Source organism: Rhinoraja longicauda, chromosome 18, assembly GCF_053455715.1.
Source record: "Rhinoraja longicauda isolate Sanriku21f chromosome 18, sRhiLon1.1, whole genome shotgun sequence".
NCBI lineage: Eukaryota > Metazoa > Chordata > Chondrichthyes > Rajiformes > Arhynchobatidae > Rhinoraja > Rhinoraja longicauda.
Genome location: NC_135970.1, coordinates 35,964,610 through 35,982,742, shown reverse-complemented (window position 1 = coordinate 35,982,742; position 18,133 = coordinate 35,964,610). Strand labels below are relative to the sequence as shown.

General features: G+C 46.8%; 1 protein-coding gene across 1 annotated transcript in view; it reads left to right on the top strand.

Annotated features, from left to right (window-relative positions):
- Positions 1 to 18,133, top strand: part of prmt3 (protein arginine methyltransferase 3) — a 142,884-nt gene that overhangs the window by 60,599 nt on the left and 64,152 nt on the right. Inside the window, exon 11 of the mRNA XM_078415505.1 lies at positions 17,740 to 17,818. Coding sequence (XP_078271631.1) covers positions 17,740 to 17,818 — 79 coding nt within the window. The remainder of the gene's footprint in view (positions 1 to 17,739; positions 17,819 to 18,133) is intronic.

The window sequence follows — 18,133 nt, the reverse complement described above, 5'->3', positions numbered from 1 at the left end:
CAAAGAGCAACTCCCCCTCCCACTCCCAGTCTGATCTTTCTGTCATGGGCCTCCTCCAGTGCCATAGTGAGGCCCACCGCAAATTGGAGGAACAGCACCTCATATTTCGCTTGGGCAGCTTATGGCCCAGCAGTATGAACATTGACTTCTCTAACTTTAGATAGTTCCTCTGTCCCTCTCTTACCCTCCCCCTTCCCAGATCTCCCACTGTCTTCCTGTCTCCACCTATATCCTTCCTTTGTCGTCCCCCCGACATCAGTCTGAAGAAGGGTCTCGACCCGAAACGTCACCCATTCCTTCTCTCCTGAGATGCTGCCTGACCCGCTGAGTTACTCCAGCATTTTGTGATACCTTCAGTAAGTCAAAGAGATATGTGGGAAAGAGAATATTAATGCAGGTAAATGCCAAACATCCTGCACAGAATCTGGGTCAATGAGTGAATGCCCTGCTCAATTCCCAATGACATCTTCCAAGAGGCAGTGATTTGTGTTCTGTTTCCTGCAATAAGTTAAATATAATGGTTCCTCACCCATTACAAAAGATAAATAATGATTAATAATTAAGTAATAAATGAAATAATTTATTTAGCCTTCTAAATAAATTATTTATCAGTCTGTAGAGGGGTCCCAACCTGAAACGTTGCCCATCCATGTTCTCCAGAGATTGAGTTTGTGTTTAGTTTATTGCCAAGTGTACTGAGGTACAGTGAAAAGCTTTTGTTGCATGCTAACCAGTCAGCTGAAAGACAATACATGATTACCATCGAGCCATTTACAGTGTACAGATACTTGATAAAGGGACTAATGCGAATAACGTTTTGTGCAAGATAAAGCCAGTAAAGTCCGATCAAAGATAGTCCGAGGGTCTCTAATCAGATGTTGCCTGACCCGCTGAGTTACTCCAGCACTTTTGTGTTCTAATTATTTTGCCCCCTTCCATGGTCTCCAGAGATGCTGCCTGACCCGCTGAGTTACTCCAGCACTCTGTGAAACGTCACCTATCCATGGTCTCCAGAGATGCTGCCTGACCCGCTGAGTTACTCCAGCACTCTGTGAAACGTCACCTATCCATGTTCTCCAGAGATGCTGCCTGACCCTCTGAGTTACTCCAGCACTCTGTGAAACGTCACCTATCCATGTTCTCCAGAGATGCTGCCTGACCCGCTGAGTTACTCCAGCACTCTGTGAAACGTCACCTATCCATGTTCTCCAGAGATGCTGCCTGACCCTCTGAGTTACTCCAGCACTCTGTGAAACGTCACCTATCCATGTTCTCCAGAGATGCTGCCTGACCCGCTGAGTTACTCCAGCACTCTGTGAAATGTCACCTATCCATGTTCTCCAGAGATGCTGCCTGACCCGCTGAGTTACTCCAGCACTCTGTGAAACGTCACCTATCCATGTTCTCCAGAGATGCTGCCTGACCCACTGAGTTACTCCAGCACTTTCTCATTATTTCCCCCCCCCACCGCACCATACATAAACTTTTAATAAAGTTTGCACCCTTCAAAGAAGGCAGCTTTTACCAAGGCTCTTAAATAAGTATTTTCTCTAACCTAAATAGATTGAGATTCGAGCTCATATATCATTGTCATCTATGCTGACCTACATTCTGGTTTGATGTATTGCAACCCTCTTATCTTCTAAATCCACCTTGGACTTGCCCTGGCTGTTACAACCTCCCTTATTCCCATTTCTTACCCTGCCCGTTGAACATCCTCATCAACGATTCTGGCCTGCAATGCATCCTCTCTGTTTCCACCATCTCATTCGATCGGCACGGTGGCGCAGCGGTAGAGTTGCTGCTTTACAGCTAATGCAGCGCCGGAGACTCAGGTTCGATCCTGACTACGGGTGCTGCACTGTAAGGAGTTTGTACGTTCTCCCCGTGACCTGCGTGGGTTTTCTCCGAGATCTTCGGTTTCCTCCCACACTCCAAAGACGTACAGGTATGTAGGTTAATTGGCTGGGTAAATGTAAAAATTGTCCCTAGTGGGTGTAGGATAGTGTTAATGTGCGGGGATCGCTGGGCGGCACGGACTTGGAGGGCCGAAAAGGCCTGTTTCCGGCTGTATATATATGATGATATGATGATATGATGATATGATGATATGATGATATGATGATATGATGATATGATGATATGAGCACGGCTCTGTGCTCTATCTCTATCCTTCCCTCTCTCTCTCCCCGGATTAAACATCTCTCCTTCCACTTGCCGACAAACAATTTTCAACATAAATAGAAGACGTTGTTGAATATTTATTGTTGGAAATTACGATACGATACAATAGAGCTTTCTTTTATCCCAGGAGGGAAATTGATCTGCCAACAGTCGTTTCGTACAAAATACATGAAACATGAAATTAAAGTGAGGAGTGGAAAGGATTGGAGATGTGCAAAGATTGGGGAGAGGGGGTGGGTGGGTGGGGGAGTCAGTCTACCCCACGACAGAAGGGGGAGGAGTTGTACAGTTTGATTGCCACAGGGAAGAAGGATCTCCTGTGGCGTTCTGTGCTGCATCTTGGTGGGACCAGTCTGTTGCCGAAGGTGCTCCTCAGGTTGAGCAGTGTGTCAGATTATGGACAGTATGAAGCTTTTCCCCAACATGGAAATGCCGTCCTGGATAGAGTGGATGTGGGGAGGACGTTTCCACCAGTGGGGGAGTCTCGGACCAGAGGTCACAGCCTCAGAATTAAAGGACGTTTCTACGGGAATGTGAGGAGGAGGAGGAATTTCTTTAGTCGGAGGGCGGTGAATCTGTGGAATTCTTTGCCACAGACGGCTGTGGAGGCCAAGTCAATGGATATTTTTTAAGGTGGAGATTGACAGATTCTTGATTAGTCAAGTCAATTTTATTTGTATAGCACATTTAAAAACAACCCCACGTTGACCAAAGTGCTGTACGTCAGTTCAGGTACTAAGAACGAACATATAATGGCACACAAACATAACAGCACATACATAAACAATTCACAGCGCCCCCTCAGAGGACCTCAAACGCTATGGAGTAGAAATAGGTTTTGAGCCTGGACTTAAAGGAGTCGACGGAGGGGGCAGTTCTGATGGGGACAGGGATGCTGTTCCACAGTCTAGGAGCTGCAACCGCAAAAGTGCGGTCACCCCTGAGCTTAAGCCTAGACCGCGGGATAGTGAGTAGCCCCAAGTCGGCCGACCTGAGGGACCTGGAGATAGAGTGGTGGGTTAGAAGATTTTTGATATGGGGGGGGGGGGGGGGGGGCAAGCCCATTTAGGGCTTTGTATGTGAATAGGAGGAGTCACGGGTGTCAGGGGTTACGGGGAGAAGGCAGGAGAATGGGGTTCAGAGGAAGAGATAGATCAGCCATGATTGAATGGTGGATTAGACTCGATGGGCCGAATGGCCTAATTCTGCTCCTAGCACTTATGAAATTATGAAGTACTAGACGCTATAAGTGTTAGGGGTGAAGTTTGAAGGAGATATGCGGGGCAAGACATTCTCACAGAGGAATGCAGGGAATGCGCTGGCAGGGGTGGTGGTGGAGGAAGATACGACAGTGGCGTTTAAGAGACGTTTGAATAGGCACACGGATATGCAGGAAATGGAGGGATATGGATTATGTGCACGTCGTTGAGAGTTGGTCTTGGCATCATGTTTGGCATGGGCATTGTGGGCCGAAGGGCCTGTTCCAGTGCTGTACTGTTCTATGAAAACAGGTTGAGAATGAAGACGTTCCAAGGAATTTCTTCCTTGAAGAAAGCAAGTGGCAATTGAGGCTCATGCCAATGTAGCTTTACGGAGGTCAGGACACAAGGGTTGGTTCAGCAGTGTAAAGTGAGGAGGACAGAGCATCTTCCGGTGTTAGGAAGGGGAGGAGTTAATGGATAAAGCGATAGGGGCCAGGGGAACAATGTCAGTGATGAAGATGCAGGAGCGATATGGAGGGGGGGCAGCGTGGAGCAAAGGACCACAATTTCCCTGGAGCTACGCTCTTCAAGGACAACTGCTGCTGCCATTGTCGTTCGTGCCCTCGAAGACCACCACCATCTCCCATAACAACACACACAGAGTTGAAGGCAGCTGAGTGAGCAGGAGGAGGTGGGGAGAAAGAAACAATGACGTGGGGAGAGAAACAGTGGTGGAGGAAGACCAGGAATCTGAAGACAAGATGGCGCCTTAGAGTCGTAGAGTCATAGAGAGATACAGTGTGGAAACAGGGCCTTTGCCCCAACTTGCCCACACCGGCCATCATGTCCCAGCTACACTAGTCCCATCTGCCTGCGTGTGGTCCATTTCCCTCCAAACTTGTCCTATCCGTGTACCTGTCCAACTGTTAAATGATGGGAGAGTCCCAGCCTCAACTACCTCCTCTGGCAGCTTGTTCCATACACCCACCACTCTTTGTGTGAAAATTTCACCCCTTGGGTTCCTATTAAATCTTTTCCCCTTCACCTTGAACCGATGTCCTCTGGTCCTTGGTTCCCCTACTCTGGGCAAGAGAGTCTGTGTATCTGCCCGATCTATTGCTCATGATTTTGTACACGGTTTTGTACGCGCCTTATAAACACTTCACTGAGAGTGTCTGCGTTCTTCAGCTTGTCACCTACGGAGACTGATTAATGGATATATGTACTAAACATTACTGCTCAAAGGCTTTTTCAAAACCTTGATTGGTTCAGAAAAATGTTTATGTCGTTTGATTGATTCTTTGGGTATTTTTTTATTGTGTGCAGTGAAGTCTGTGCTTGTACATGTTTCATTGTACGTTGATTGATTTGCATTCCCTCCTCCGGAACGTGGAACCCAGGTCAGAGTGTGCGTCTCATGCTCGTCACTGTCTCGTGCTCAGACAGGCACATGCCCAAACTTCCTAATCGTGAAGCTGCAACTCGTTTCTGCGGCACGGTGGCGCAGCGGTAGAGTTGCTGCCTTACAGCGCTTGCAGCGCCGGAGACCCGGGTTCGATCCTGAATACGGGTGCCGTCTGTACGGAGTTTGTACGTTCTCCCCGTGACCTGCGTGAGTTTTCTCCGAGATCTTCGGTTTCCTCCCACACTTCAAAGACGTGCAGGTATGTAGGTTCATTGGCTTGGTCTATGTGTAAATTGTCCCTAGTGTGTGTAGGATAGTGTTAGTGTGCGGGGGTCGCTGGTCGGGCGCGGACTCGGGGGGCCGAGGGCCTGGTTCCTCGCTGTATCTCTCAATTAAACTAAACTAAACTAGAGTGAGAGATGTTGTGGAATAGATGAGGTACATATTTATCGTCTCTGCAGTTACAAAATGACCCCAAAACAAATTACCACTCTGTAATCACTCCTCCAGTGCCATAGTGAGGCCCACCGGAAATTGGAGGAACAGCACCTCATATTTTGCTTGGGCAGCTTGCAGCCCAGCAGTATGAACATTGACTTCTCCAACTTTAGATAGTTCCTCTGTCCCTCTCTTCCCCTCCCCCTTCCCAGATCTCCCTCTATCTTCCAGTCTCCACCCATATCCTTCCTTTGTCCCGCCCCCCTGACATCAGTCTGAAGAAGGGTCTCGACCCGAAATGTCACCCATTCCTTCTCTCCTGAGATGCTGCCTGACCTGCTGAGTTACTCCAGCATTTTGTGAATAAATACCTTCGATTTGTACCAGCATCTGCAGTTATTTCCCTACACTCTGTAATCACTACTGTGTTTGAGCTGAGTTTAGTTTAGTTTAGAGATACAGCGCGGAAACAGGCCCTTCAGCCCACCGAGTCAGGATCGTACCAGAGTCTCTGGAGCTGTCAGGCAGCAACTCTACCACCACGCCACCGTGCCGCTGAGTCTTTGGTTCAGCTACTGTGGTCTTCCTGAAAGGAAACAGTCACTGGCTAATTTGGTTATAAAGTTGTTTTATTTTACTGAGGATTCTGCTTTCTACTCAGGTAGGTGATGGAACTGATGGCTAGCACACCTTGCAAATAGCTATGCCGATTTCTTGATCACCATACATAGGCCCAGCATAACGAGACATGCTTAGCAGCTCGACAGGACTTTGTCTAGGACAATAATCAAGAGGGTTTTATTGTCGTATGTCCTGAAATGGAACAATTAAATTCTTATTTGCAGCAGCACAAACATATGTAAGCATATATGCTCCAGTCACTCCAGCCTTTCAACATATGACAGTCCCGCCATTCCGGGAATTAACCTAGTAAACCTACGCTGCACGCCCTCAATAGCAAGAGTATCCTTCCTCAAATTTGGAGACCAAAACTGCACACAGTACTCCAGGTGCGGTCTCACTAGGGCACCGTACAACTGCAGAAGGACCTCTCTGCTCCTATACTCAGAGAAAGACCTTGGAGAAAATCCACGCTGGTCACGAGGAGAACGTACAAAGTCCGAAGAGTTTCAGTTTAATTTCAGTTTAGTTTATTGTCACGTGTACCGAGGTAGAGTGAAAAGCTTTTTGTTGTGGGGAGAACGTACTGACTCCGTACAGACAGCACCCATAGTCGGGATGGAACCCGGGTCTCCGGCGCTGTAAGGCAGCAACTACCGCTGCACGAATTGTGTTCCTTTCTATATGAATACTGCGGTTTCTAACTTTTCCGTGGCGTGCTAACTAAATTTTATTTCCTTTGCATCACACTTCCCTTTTGTGCCTGTGAGTCAATATAGTTGGAGCATTTACTGACAGATTAAATAATGGCCTGTGAAATGTTCTGTAAGCAATCAACATACTTATTACGCCTGATGCCTTTGCAGCAGTTCATCAGCTTTCATTGCTCTGCTCATATATCACACCTCAAAAATCACACTGCTCTCTCAACAAGGACTGAAGCCCTAATTGCAAATTGAATGATGCACCATTGCAGTTTCTCGTTATAAGAACGCCAACGTTTTTATTTCCCCCCAGTCGTCTTTTCCGATTTGACATTTGCTAAAAATATATCACGGAGCATTAAGTGCGCATCTGCACCCAGTTCCTTCTGAAATTGTCCTTTCTGAGGAGAGGGAAAAAAAAGATCATAAAAGCTATAAGGAATAGTAGAATGAAGCCATTCAGCCCATCAAAACTACTCCGCCATTCAATCGTGGCTGATCTATCTCTCCCACCTATCCCCATTCTCTTGTCTTCTCCCCATAACCCCTGACACCCGAACTAATCAAGAATCTATCAATCTTTGCCTTAAAAATATCCCCGGCCTACTGTGGCAAAGAATTCCACGGATTCGCCACCCTCTGACTAAAGAAATTTGTCCTCGTCTCCTTCTGAAAGGAACGTCCTTTAATTCTGAGGCTGTGACCTCTAGTCGTAGACTCTTCTACGAGTGGAAACGTTCTCGCCACATCCACTCTATCCAAGCCTTTCACCATTCTATCACCCTATTGATGTCTGAAGAAGGGTCCTGACCAGAAACGCCTCCTATCCATGTTCTCCATATATGCTGCCTGACCCGCTGAGTTACTCCAGCACTTTGTGGGTTTTCTTTTGTAAACAGGCCATCAGCAGTTCCATGTTTCTCCATTTTTTCTCGAGCTTTTGATCTTCTCTTTCAAAAACTAGAATTGTTAAATTCCTTGAATTATTTTTGTTTTGTTATTTGTAAGGTGCTTTGGCCCACTACATGGGCCTCTTAAAGTGAAGAGACATAGAACATAGAACATAGAATAGCACAGTACAGGACCAGGCCCTTCGGCCCACAATGTCTGTGCTGAACATGATGACCTCCACGACAGTGAGAAGACGTACAGATCTTCGGAGTACAGATCTTCAGAGAATAGATGATGTTTTATTTTGTCTCAGTTTAGTTTATTGTCACGTGTACTGAGATACAGTGAAGAGCTTTTTGTTGCACTTTAACCAGTCAGCAGAAAGACAATGCATGATTACAGTCGATCCATTTACATTGTATAGATACATGATGAGGAATAACGTTTAGCGCAAGGTAAATCCAGCAAAGTCCGATCAAGGATAGTCCGAGGGTCACCAATGAGGTAGATAGTAGTTCAGCACTGCTCTCTGGTTGTGGTGGGATGATTCAGTTGCCTGATAACAGCTGGGAAGAAACTGTCCCTGAATCTGGAGGTGTGTGTTTTCACTCTTCTCTACCTTTTGCCCGATGGGAGAGGGGAGTCGAGGGAGTGGCCAGGGTGCGACTGGTCCTTGATTATGCTGCTGGCCTTGCCGAGGCAGCGCGAGGTATAAATGGAGTCAATGGAAGGGAGGTCGGTTTGTGTGATGGTCTGGGCTGCGTCCACAATTCGCTGCGATTTCTTGCGGTCTTGGATGGAGCTGCTCCCAAACCAAGCTGTGGTGCATCCTGATAAAATGCTTTCTGTGGCGCATCTGTAGAAGTTGGTGAGAGTTGTAGGGGACATGCCGAACTTCCTAATCTTTTGAAGGAAGTAGAGGCGTTGATGTGCCTTCTTGGTCCTTGCTTCAATATGGGTGGTCCAGGAGAAGAAGTTGGAGATACTGACTGAGGGATTTGATGTTTTGGACCATCTCTACTTCGGCACTAACAATGCAATATTTGATTATCTCTGGTATGTAGAAAAAACATTTTTAGGGAAATGGTGTGCATTTCGTCACTGCGCAGTGTTGTGCCTTTGATGAGTAATATGTAAATGTGGTCTATTCTGGATGTGAAGCACAAAGTTAATAGCTTTATCAGCCTAACTGTTAATATTAAAATCCCTCTCTCCAATCATGAGGATAGAATACGTCAGTCATTCGCCTTACAAAAATAAGTGTGGACAGGTTTTTTTTTTAGTTCAGTTTAGAGATACAGCGCAGAAACAAGCCCTTCGGCCCACCGAGTCTGCACAGAGCAGCGATCCCTACACATTAACACTATCCTACGCACGGGCGGCACGGTGGCGCAGTGAACGCAGCGCCTGAGACTCAGGTTCGATCCTGACTACGGGCGCCGTCTGTACGGAGTTTGTACGTTCTCCCCGTGACCTGCATGGGTTTTCTCCGAGATCTTCGGTTTCCTCCCACACTCCAAAGACGTACAGGTATGTAGGTTAATTGACTGGGTAAAATGTAAAAATTGTCCCTAGTGTGTGTAGGATAGTGTTAATGTGCGTGGATCGCTGGGCGGCGCGGACTCGGTGGGCCGAAGGGCCTGTTTCCGCGCTGTATCTCTAAATCTAAAAAATCTAAAATCACACCAGGGATAATTTTACATTCATACCAAGCCAATTAACCTACAAACCTGTGCGCCTTTGGAGTGTGGGAGGAAACCGAAGATCTTGGAGAAAACCCACACAGGTCATGACGAGAACGCACAAACTCCGTACAGACAGCACCCGTAGTCGGGATCAAACCCGGGTCTCTGGCGCTGTAAAGCAGTAGCTCTACCGCTGCGCCACTGCTAATTTACGAACCTTATCAATTGTTTTTCCAAAGATATGAGGTAGTTGAGGCAGACATTATAACAGCATTTAAAAGACATTTGGACAGGTACATGTAAAAACAAAGAACTGCAGATACTGGTTTACTAAATGAAAAAAACAAAGTGCTGGAGTAACCCTTCTTCAGTTCTACAGCCAAGAGTGTTTTATTGTCATAGGTCCCGAAACGGAACAATGAAATTATTATTTGCAGCAGCAGAACAGATATGTAAATGTAGTATACTGTAAAATCCATAATAAACAACCAAAAAAAAGTTCAATATATATTAAAACAACAGACAAATACATTGACAATAATAGTGCAAAAAATAAAGTCTGCAAGTCTATGTAATTTGGAGCTTATTTGGAGGTTGTGGTGTTTAATAGTTTGATGGCTGCAGGGAAGAAGTTGTTCCTGAACCTGGACGTTACAGTTGTCAGGCTCCTTTACCTCCTTCCCGACGGTAGAAATCAGAGTGCAGCCAGGGTGGTGGGCACATGCAAACTCCGCACAGACAGCAGCCGAGGTCAGGATCGAACCTGGGTCTCTGGCGCAGTGAGGCAGCAGCTCTACCAGCTGCACTCCTGCTAATTTACTCGGAGGGCCTACCAGCAGATGGAATGAAGAGAGAATCACAGTGGTGTTCAGAACCTTCGATGGCCATAAGATCATAAGAGATAGGAGCAGAATGAGGCCATTTGGCCCATCGAGACCGCTCTGCCATTCAATCGTGGCTGATCTATTTTTCCCTCTCAACCCCATTCCCCTGCCTTCTCCCCATAACCTCTCACACCTGTACTAATCATGAATCTATCTATCTCTGCCTTAAAAAATATCCACTGACTTGGCCTCCGCAGCCTTCTGTGGCAATGAATTCCACAGATTCACCACCCTCTGACTAAAGAAATTTCTCCTCGTCTCCATCCAAAAGGAACGTCCTTTAATTCTGAGGCTGTGGCCTCTAGTCCTAGACTCTCCCACCAGTGGAAACATCCTCTCCACATCCACTCTATCCAGGCCTTTCACTATTCTGTACGTTTCAATGAAATCCCCCCCCCTCATTCTTCTAAACTCCAGCGAGTACAGGCCCAGTGCCGACAAACGTTCATCATAGGTTAACCCACTCATTGCTGGGATCATTCATGTAAACCTCCTCAGGAACCCTCCCCAGAGCCAGCACGTCCTTCCTCTGATACGGTGCCCGGAATTGCTCGCGATGTTCCAAATGCGGGCCCGACCAGCGCCTTAGAGAGCCTCAGCTGTGAAACATAGAAACATAGAAAATAGGTGCAGGAGTAGGCCATTCGGCCCTTCGAGCCTGCACCGCCATTCAATATGATCATGGCTGATCATCCAGCTCTGTAACCTGTACCTGCCTTCTCTCCATACCCCCTGATCCCTTTAGCCACAAGGGCCACATCTAGCTCCCTCTTAAATATAGCCAATGAACTGGCCTCAACTACCTTCTGTGGCAGAGAATTCCACAGACTCACCACTCTCTGTGTGAAGAAATGTTTTCTCATCTCGGTCCTAAAAGACTTCCCCCTTATACTTAAGCTGTGACCCCTGGTTCTGGACTTCCCCAACATCGGGAACAATCTTCCTGCATCTAGCCTGTCCAACCCCTTAAGAATTTTATATGTTTCTATAAGATCCCCCCTCAGTCTTCTAAATTCCAGCGAGTACAAGCCAAGTCTATCCAGTCTTTCTTCATATGAAAGTCCTGCCATCCCAGGGATCAATCTGGTGAACCTTCTCTGTACTCCCTCTAAGATCAGTGAAGGGCTGATCTCACCAGCCGTAGGGTACCCTAGGCCCTGCGCATGTGGACGTGAAGGGTATAATTCACAGAGCTGGCACCCCTACAGGTGAAGCAGTGGCCTGTGAAATTACATTCTAAATTACTCTGCAGTTGAGACCAGAGACACAAGTGCAGGCAGCTGATTGTCGAGATATCCGTTATAAATTACACGATCCGGTACCAAGGACAATGCTCGTCACTGTCGCAAACGAACAGCAAAAGGATGGGGTTGGGTTGGATTAGCAGGGGAAGTGTCAGTGTGGCAGGAAGGTCAACCAAAGTATAATGGCCCATCGAAAATAATCATGCTGCTGCTGCTGCTGCCTGCGCCAGGTCCCTGGGAAAGGGAAACTCGTTGCTCGATGTTCATGTTCAGTGGGCAGCACGGTGGCTCAGCGGTAGAGTTGCTGCCTCACAGCGCCACAGGCCCAGGTTCGATCCCAACTACGGGCGCTGTTTGTACGGAATTTGTACGTTCTCCCCGTGACCTGCGTGGGTTTTCTCCGGGTGCTCCGGTTTCCTCCCATTTTCCAAAGACGTGCAGGTTTGTAGGTTAATTGGCTTTCTGTAAAATTGTGAAATTGTCCCTTGTATGTGTGGAATAGTGTTAATGTACGGGGTGATCGCTGGTCTCTATCCTACCACATAAGGTAATGTAGAATGGTTCATTGTTAGCTGAGGGGAAGGTGACAACACGGCTTACAAACAGTAATATTTAATCAGGAGGACAGTGGAACTAGATAGACACAATAAGCTGGAGTAACTCAGCGGGACAGGCAGCATCTCTGGAGAGATGGAATGGGTGATGTTTCGGGTCGAGACCCTTCTTCAGGACAGGAGAACTAGTCAGAGAACTAGTGTGCAGGAAGGAACGGCAGATTCCTTCGAGAAGGGTCTCGACCCGAAACGTCACCCATTCCTTCTCTCCCGAGATGCTGCCTGTCCCGCTGAGTTATTCCAGCGTTTTGTGAATAAATCGATTTGTACCAGCATCTGCAGTTATTTTCTTATACTACTTGTCACTCCACTGCGATTTCTCTTCAAGGTATGTCCACTTTGAAGAAGTTCTCCTCCTCTCTTCGGAAGGGTCTCGACCTGAAACGTCACCCATTCCTTCTCTCCCGAGATGCTGCCTGACCTGCTGAGTTACTCCAGCATTTTGTGAAGGAACCGCAGATGCTGGTTTAAACCGAAGATAGACACAAAAAGCCGGAGTAACTCAGCGGGACAGGCAGCATCTGTGGAGAGAAGGAAACGGGTGACGATTTGGATCGAGACTGTCTGAAGAAGGGTCTCGACCCAAAACGTCACCCACCCCTTCTATCCAGAGACGCTGCCTGGCCCGCTGAGTTACTCCAGCACTTTGTGCGTATTGTCAGAGAACTAGGATGGGGGATGGACGGGGAGAGAGGGAAAGCACGCTGTGAGGTTGTGAGCTAAGGCATTAAGATGGCTTGATTTTTATTTTGTACCAGAGAGCGCTGGTGTGTATATAATTTTGTAACATGAACCATCTCCACGAAAGAGATTGTATGTCAACATTCTGACTAACTAGTGTTTTTAGTCGAGTCATGCAGCTTGCTAATTGTTTTTTCTTTTGATCCTGGTGTGAACGAGATAGTAAAAGTAACAAATGCAAGTGCTTAATTTCTCAATCGATTAAATTAGATTGCAAAACAAACCAGTTTAATTAGCATTTTTGTGGGGGGTTTTTAAGTCATTTTATGTTGAAAGTTTTTCTGTGTTTCGAATTATTTCTTTAACAGAGTAAATGCTCTCAGTTTCAGTGTACCATCCTACATTTCCTTGAACACCTTCCCCTTTGATCTGTGTTTCCACACCTTCCATATCCCTATGTTCCCCTCTCCCCTGACTCTCAGTCTGTAGAAGGGTCACGACCCGAAACGTCACCCATTCCTTCTCTCCAGAGACGCTGCCTGTCCCGCTGAGTTACTCCACCATTTTGTGTCTATCTTTGGTGTAAACCATCAGTTCCTGCAGTTCTGTCCTACACATAAGAAAATGTAGAATGGTTCATTGTTAGCTGAGAGGAGGGGGACAATGCAGCATACAATCAGTAATATGGGGAGAAGGCAGGAATGGGGTACTGATTGAGAATGATCAGCTATGATCACATTGAATGGCGGTGCTGGCTCGAAGGGCCGAATGGCCTCCTCCTGCACCTATTGTCTATTGTCTATTGTCTATATTTAATCAGCAAGACAGTGGAACTAGTCGGAGAACTAATGGGGAGAATGGGGTTAGGAGGGAGAGATGGGTCAGCCACGATTGAATGGCGGAGTGGACTTGATGGGCCGAATGGCCTGATTGTGCTCCTATCACTTATGAACCGCAGTGTGTCATTTATCCTCTCACGTCTGTACTGTTATTGAGTTAGATTAAGGTAGATCTGTACTTGAACTCCATTTTGTTTGTCTCTGACCCCATTTCCTTGATATCGAAAAGAAGTCCATCAATCCCAATATTGAGATCATCAAGATACCTTGCCTTCTTTGAAGAAAAAAATCTTAACCTGGCAAAAACTAGCGATCAATTTAAATCTTGAAGAAAGGACACTAAGTGCTGGAGTAACTCAGCGGGTCAAGCAGCATCTCTGGAGAACATGGATAGGTGGGTCGGGACCTTTTAAGCCTAAGTTGCCCATGCTTGTGCCTTCTTCTCTGCACTCACTCCCAGAGGAAATTATTTCACTCTATAAACCTGAATTAAACAATTTACTCAGATAATCCCTGCATTTTCCAAACTTAAAGAAAAATAAGATTGCCATATTGACTCCAATTTTAACCCTTTCATCTCCAATATAAAATTTTGGTGTCCTCAACTGAGATGTGGTGTCCATAGCTGAATGCCTGGCAACAGATGGGGCCTTAACAAGGCTGTCCACAGCTGTCGCATATATGTCTCCCTTTTGTATTCTAAACTTTGTGGGATGAAAGAGACCGTTATTGAACTCTTTCCATTCATTACCTTTTAGTTTAGTTTAGTTTAGAGATACAGCGCGGAAACAGGCCTTTCGGCCCACCGAGTCTGCGCCGACCAGCGATCCCCGCACACTAACACTATCCTACGCACACTAGAGACAATTTACAATTTATTGGAAGCCAACTAACCTACAAACCTGCACGTCTTTGGAGTGTGGGAGGAAACCGGAGCACCCGGAGAAAACCCACGCGGTCGTGGGGAGAACGTACAAACTCCCTACGGACAGTACCTGTGGTCAGGATCGAACCCGGGTCTCTGGCGCTGTAACTCCACCGCTGTACCCATTGAGCCGGGTAATCCATGGTTAACCAGTGTGTTCACTGTATTTTACTATTGTCACCTTGTTCCTCAGCTTGCAATCTAGCAGCATGATCTAATGTAGACCCAAGGAACTGCAGATGCTGGAATCTTCCATAGAGCACAAAGTGCTAGAGTAACACGGCGGCTCAGGCAGCATCTCTGGAGGGCGTGACGTTTTAGGTCTGTTTCTATGATGTATTTCTAAACTTAAACTAAACCTTTGGTGTCAAAGGTTATGGGGCGAAGGAAGGAGAGGTTGAGAGGGAGAGATAGATAAGACATGATCGAATGGCGGAGTGGACTCGATGGGCCAAATGGCCTAATTCTGCTCCTATGACTTATGAAGTTAAGAACTAAATTTGCCTTGTTCAATGGCCTGGATTGTCGCTGCATGTTCTTTCTGGTTTTATCTCTTTTTCTTCGTTAATGGGTGACGTTTCGACCCGAAACGTCACCCATTCCTTTTGTGCACAACCCGCAGGCATTGCCACTTTCATTTCACTGCACATCGTGTATGTGTATGTGACAAATAAATTTGACTTGACTTGACTTGACTTGACTTTCCAGAGATGCTGCCTGTCCCGCTGAGTTACTCCAGCGTTTTGTGTCTATCTTCGGTTTAAACCAGCATCGGCAGTTCCTTCCTACACAAGCTGTTGATTTGTTCTTGGCCCTCAGTTTAATGATTTTTCAATAATTAAGTAATGACTGGGGACTTCCACAGTATCAGCCCGATCTACAGACACATTTGCCTGATGACTTATTCAGTAACTTAATGTATGATCACTTTCATCAATATCTTCCAGTAGCAGTAATTAGAAAAGGCAACAACATACTCTAAAGATCAAGACACCAGAGGCTATGGGTGCAAAAAACACCACAGCTGGAGGAACTCGGTGGGTGAGGCTACATAAGTGCAGGGATAAATACAGACAGCGTTTCAGATCAGGTTCACTTCATCAGACTGGAAAGATCGACTAGCTTTCACAGATCTGTGTCATCAAAAACGAGATGTGAGTTGGCATAGACAAGTTGGGCCGAAGGGCCTGTATCCGTGCTGTATGTATGGCTCTGTGGAATGTTGCTCGTCAGCCTTGTGTTCACAAGGACAATGAGTCATGGCCAAGAGAAGGCAGAAGAGCCGCATTTTACATGGGCTAGTTTAGTTCAGATTATTATCATGTATACCGAAGTACAGTGAAACGCTTTTTTGTTGGGTGGGTTCCAGTCAGCGGAAAGTCTGTAGACTTGATTAGTATGGGTGTCAGAGGTTATGGGGAGAAGGCAGGTGAATGGGGTTAGGAGGGAGAGATTAGATCAGCCACGATTGAGTGGCGGAGTAGACTTGATGGGCCGAATGGCCTAGTCCTTCTCCTATCACCTATAAATGTGGCGATCATTGTAAATCTGAATCAACCACTGATGGGGTCAGGGAAGGCATTGCGATCCTAGTGGGTATGGATGGCAGATTTCACCCCCCGAGGGTGTTAGTGAAGCAGATGGGCTCAAGTGACAATCTGGTATTGCCTGGTCATTAGTTCCATGATTAGTCTTTTAATGATGAGATTTTTAACTGAATTTAATTTCCACAGCGACAGTGATGGGATGTGAAGGAGGCCATCTCTGGATTGTTATTCCAGGCCTCCTGTTATTCATCTAGTAACACAAACACAAAGCCATCACCGTCTCTCCAAAGATGGACACAAAATGGTGGAGTAACTCAGCGGGACAGGCAGCATCTCTGGAGAGAGGGAATGGGTGACGTTTCGGGGCCGAGACCCTTTGTCTCTCCAATATTGACTTCTGGAATTTAACCGCTCCACCATCAACTGACTAGGCCTCAAGTGCTCTAAAAACCCTTCCTCAACCTGTCTGACCTTCTTCCTTTAAGACATGTGGCACGGTGGCGCAGCGGTAGAGTTGCTGCCTCACAGCGAATGCAGCACCAGAGGCCCGGGTTCAATCCTGACTACGAGTGCTGTCTGTACGGAGTTTGTACGTTCTCCCCGTGACCTGCGTGGGTTTTCCTCGAGATCTTCGGTTTCCTCCCACACGTCAAAGAAGTGCAGGTTTGTAGGTTAATTGGCTTGGTATAAATGTAAAAATTGTCCCCCGTGGGGATAGGATAGGGTTAATGCGCTGGTCGGTGAGGACCCGCTGGGCCGAAAGGGCCTGTTTCCGCACTGTATCTCTAAACTTAACTAAACTAAACATCTCTTAAAACCTACCTCTTCGAGTCTTTGGGTATCAGTCTTTAGATGGGTCTCGACCCGAAATGTCATCCGTTCCTTCTCTTCAGAGATGCTGCCTGTCCCACTGAGTTACTCAAGCTCTTTGTGTCTATCTTCGGTTTTAGATTTAAGAGATACAGCGTGGAAACAGACCCTTCGGCCGACCGAGTCCATGCTGACCAACTAACCTGCACACACGAGGGACAATTTTATAATTTTGTACCGAAGCCAATTAACGTACAAAGGGTTATGAGGAAACCGGAGCAGCCGTACAAAACCCACGCGGTCACAGGGAGAACGTACAAACTCCGTACAGGCAGCGGCCTTAGCCAGGATGGAACCCGGGTGTCTGGCGCTGTGAGGCAGCAACACTACCGCTGCGCCACCGTCCTTTCATTTTCTCATGACTCAGCATCCGATTTTAGCCTCCAAGAACTACAGATGTCGGAGAGAGGATAAGAACATCTTCGGTCCCGACCTGAAGCATCCATGTTCTCCAGAGATGCTGCCGTGACCTGCTGAGTTACTCCACCACTTTGTGTTCTACATCAAATTTCATCTGATGGCTTCTGTGAAAAGACTTTGAAGCCGCTAAATAAATCGAAGTTTCTGGTTTTGGTAGCTGGATTTCCGTTTGGTTGTTGGGATTTGCGCTGGTCAGTGGATTTGACCAGACAAACTGTTGCGATTTTTACTTGCACATGCCATTTATTAAATGTTAAATATTCTTCAGTCTGAAGAAGGGTCTCGACCCGAAACGTCACCCATTCCTTCTCTCCAGAGATGCTGCCTGTCCCGCTGAGTTACTCCAGCATTTTGTGTCTCTCTTCAGTGTACACCAACATTTGCAGTTTCTTCCTACACGTTTATTAAAATACATTCGGACAGGTACATGAATAGGAAAGGTTTAGAAAGATATGGGCTAAATGTGGGGAGGTGGGACTAGCGTAGATGGGTCATCTCGGGCGACGAGGGCAAGTTCGGCTGTGGGACCTGTATACTTACCGTGTAAATCTCTGACTAACGATGTTCACTCTTTCTTTAACGCAGGGTTATTTCTTGCTGTTTGAATCCATGTTGGACTCGGTCATACATGCACGGGACAAGTACTTGAAGGAAGATGGTGCAGGTATGTTTTTGGGGAGAGGGATGCCCATTACCAAAGGGAAATCCAGTGGCAGTCCATTCCCTGAAGTCACCCGTGCGCTGTTATTTAGCTTAGTTTAGAGATACAGCGCGGGAACAGGCCCTGCAGCCCACCGAGTCCGCGCCGACCAGCGATCCCCGCACACTTACACTATCCTACACACACTCGGGACAATTTTCAATTTTACCGAAGCCAATTAGCCGACGAAAACCTGTACGCCTTTGGAGTGTGAGGAGGAAACTGGAGCACCCGGAGAAAACCGTCGGCACGGTGGCACAGCGGCAGAGTTGCTGCCTT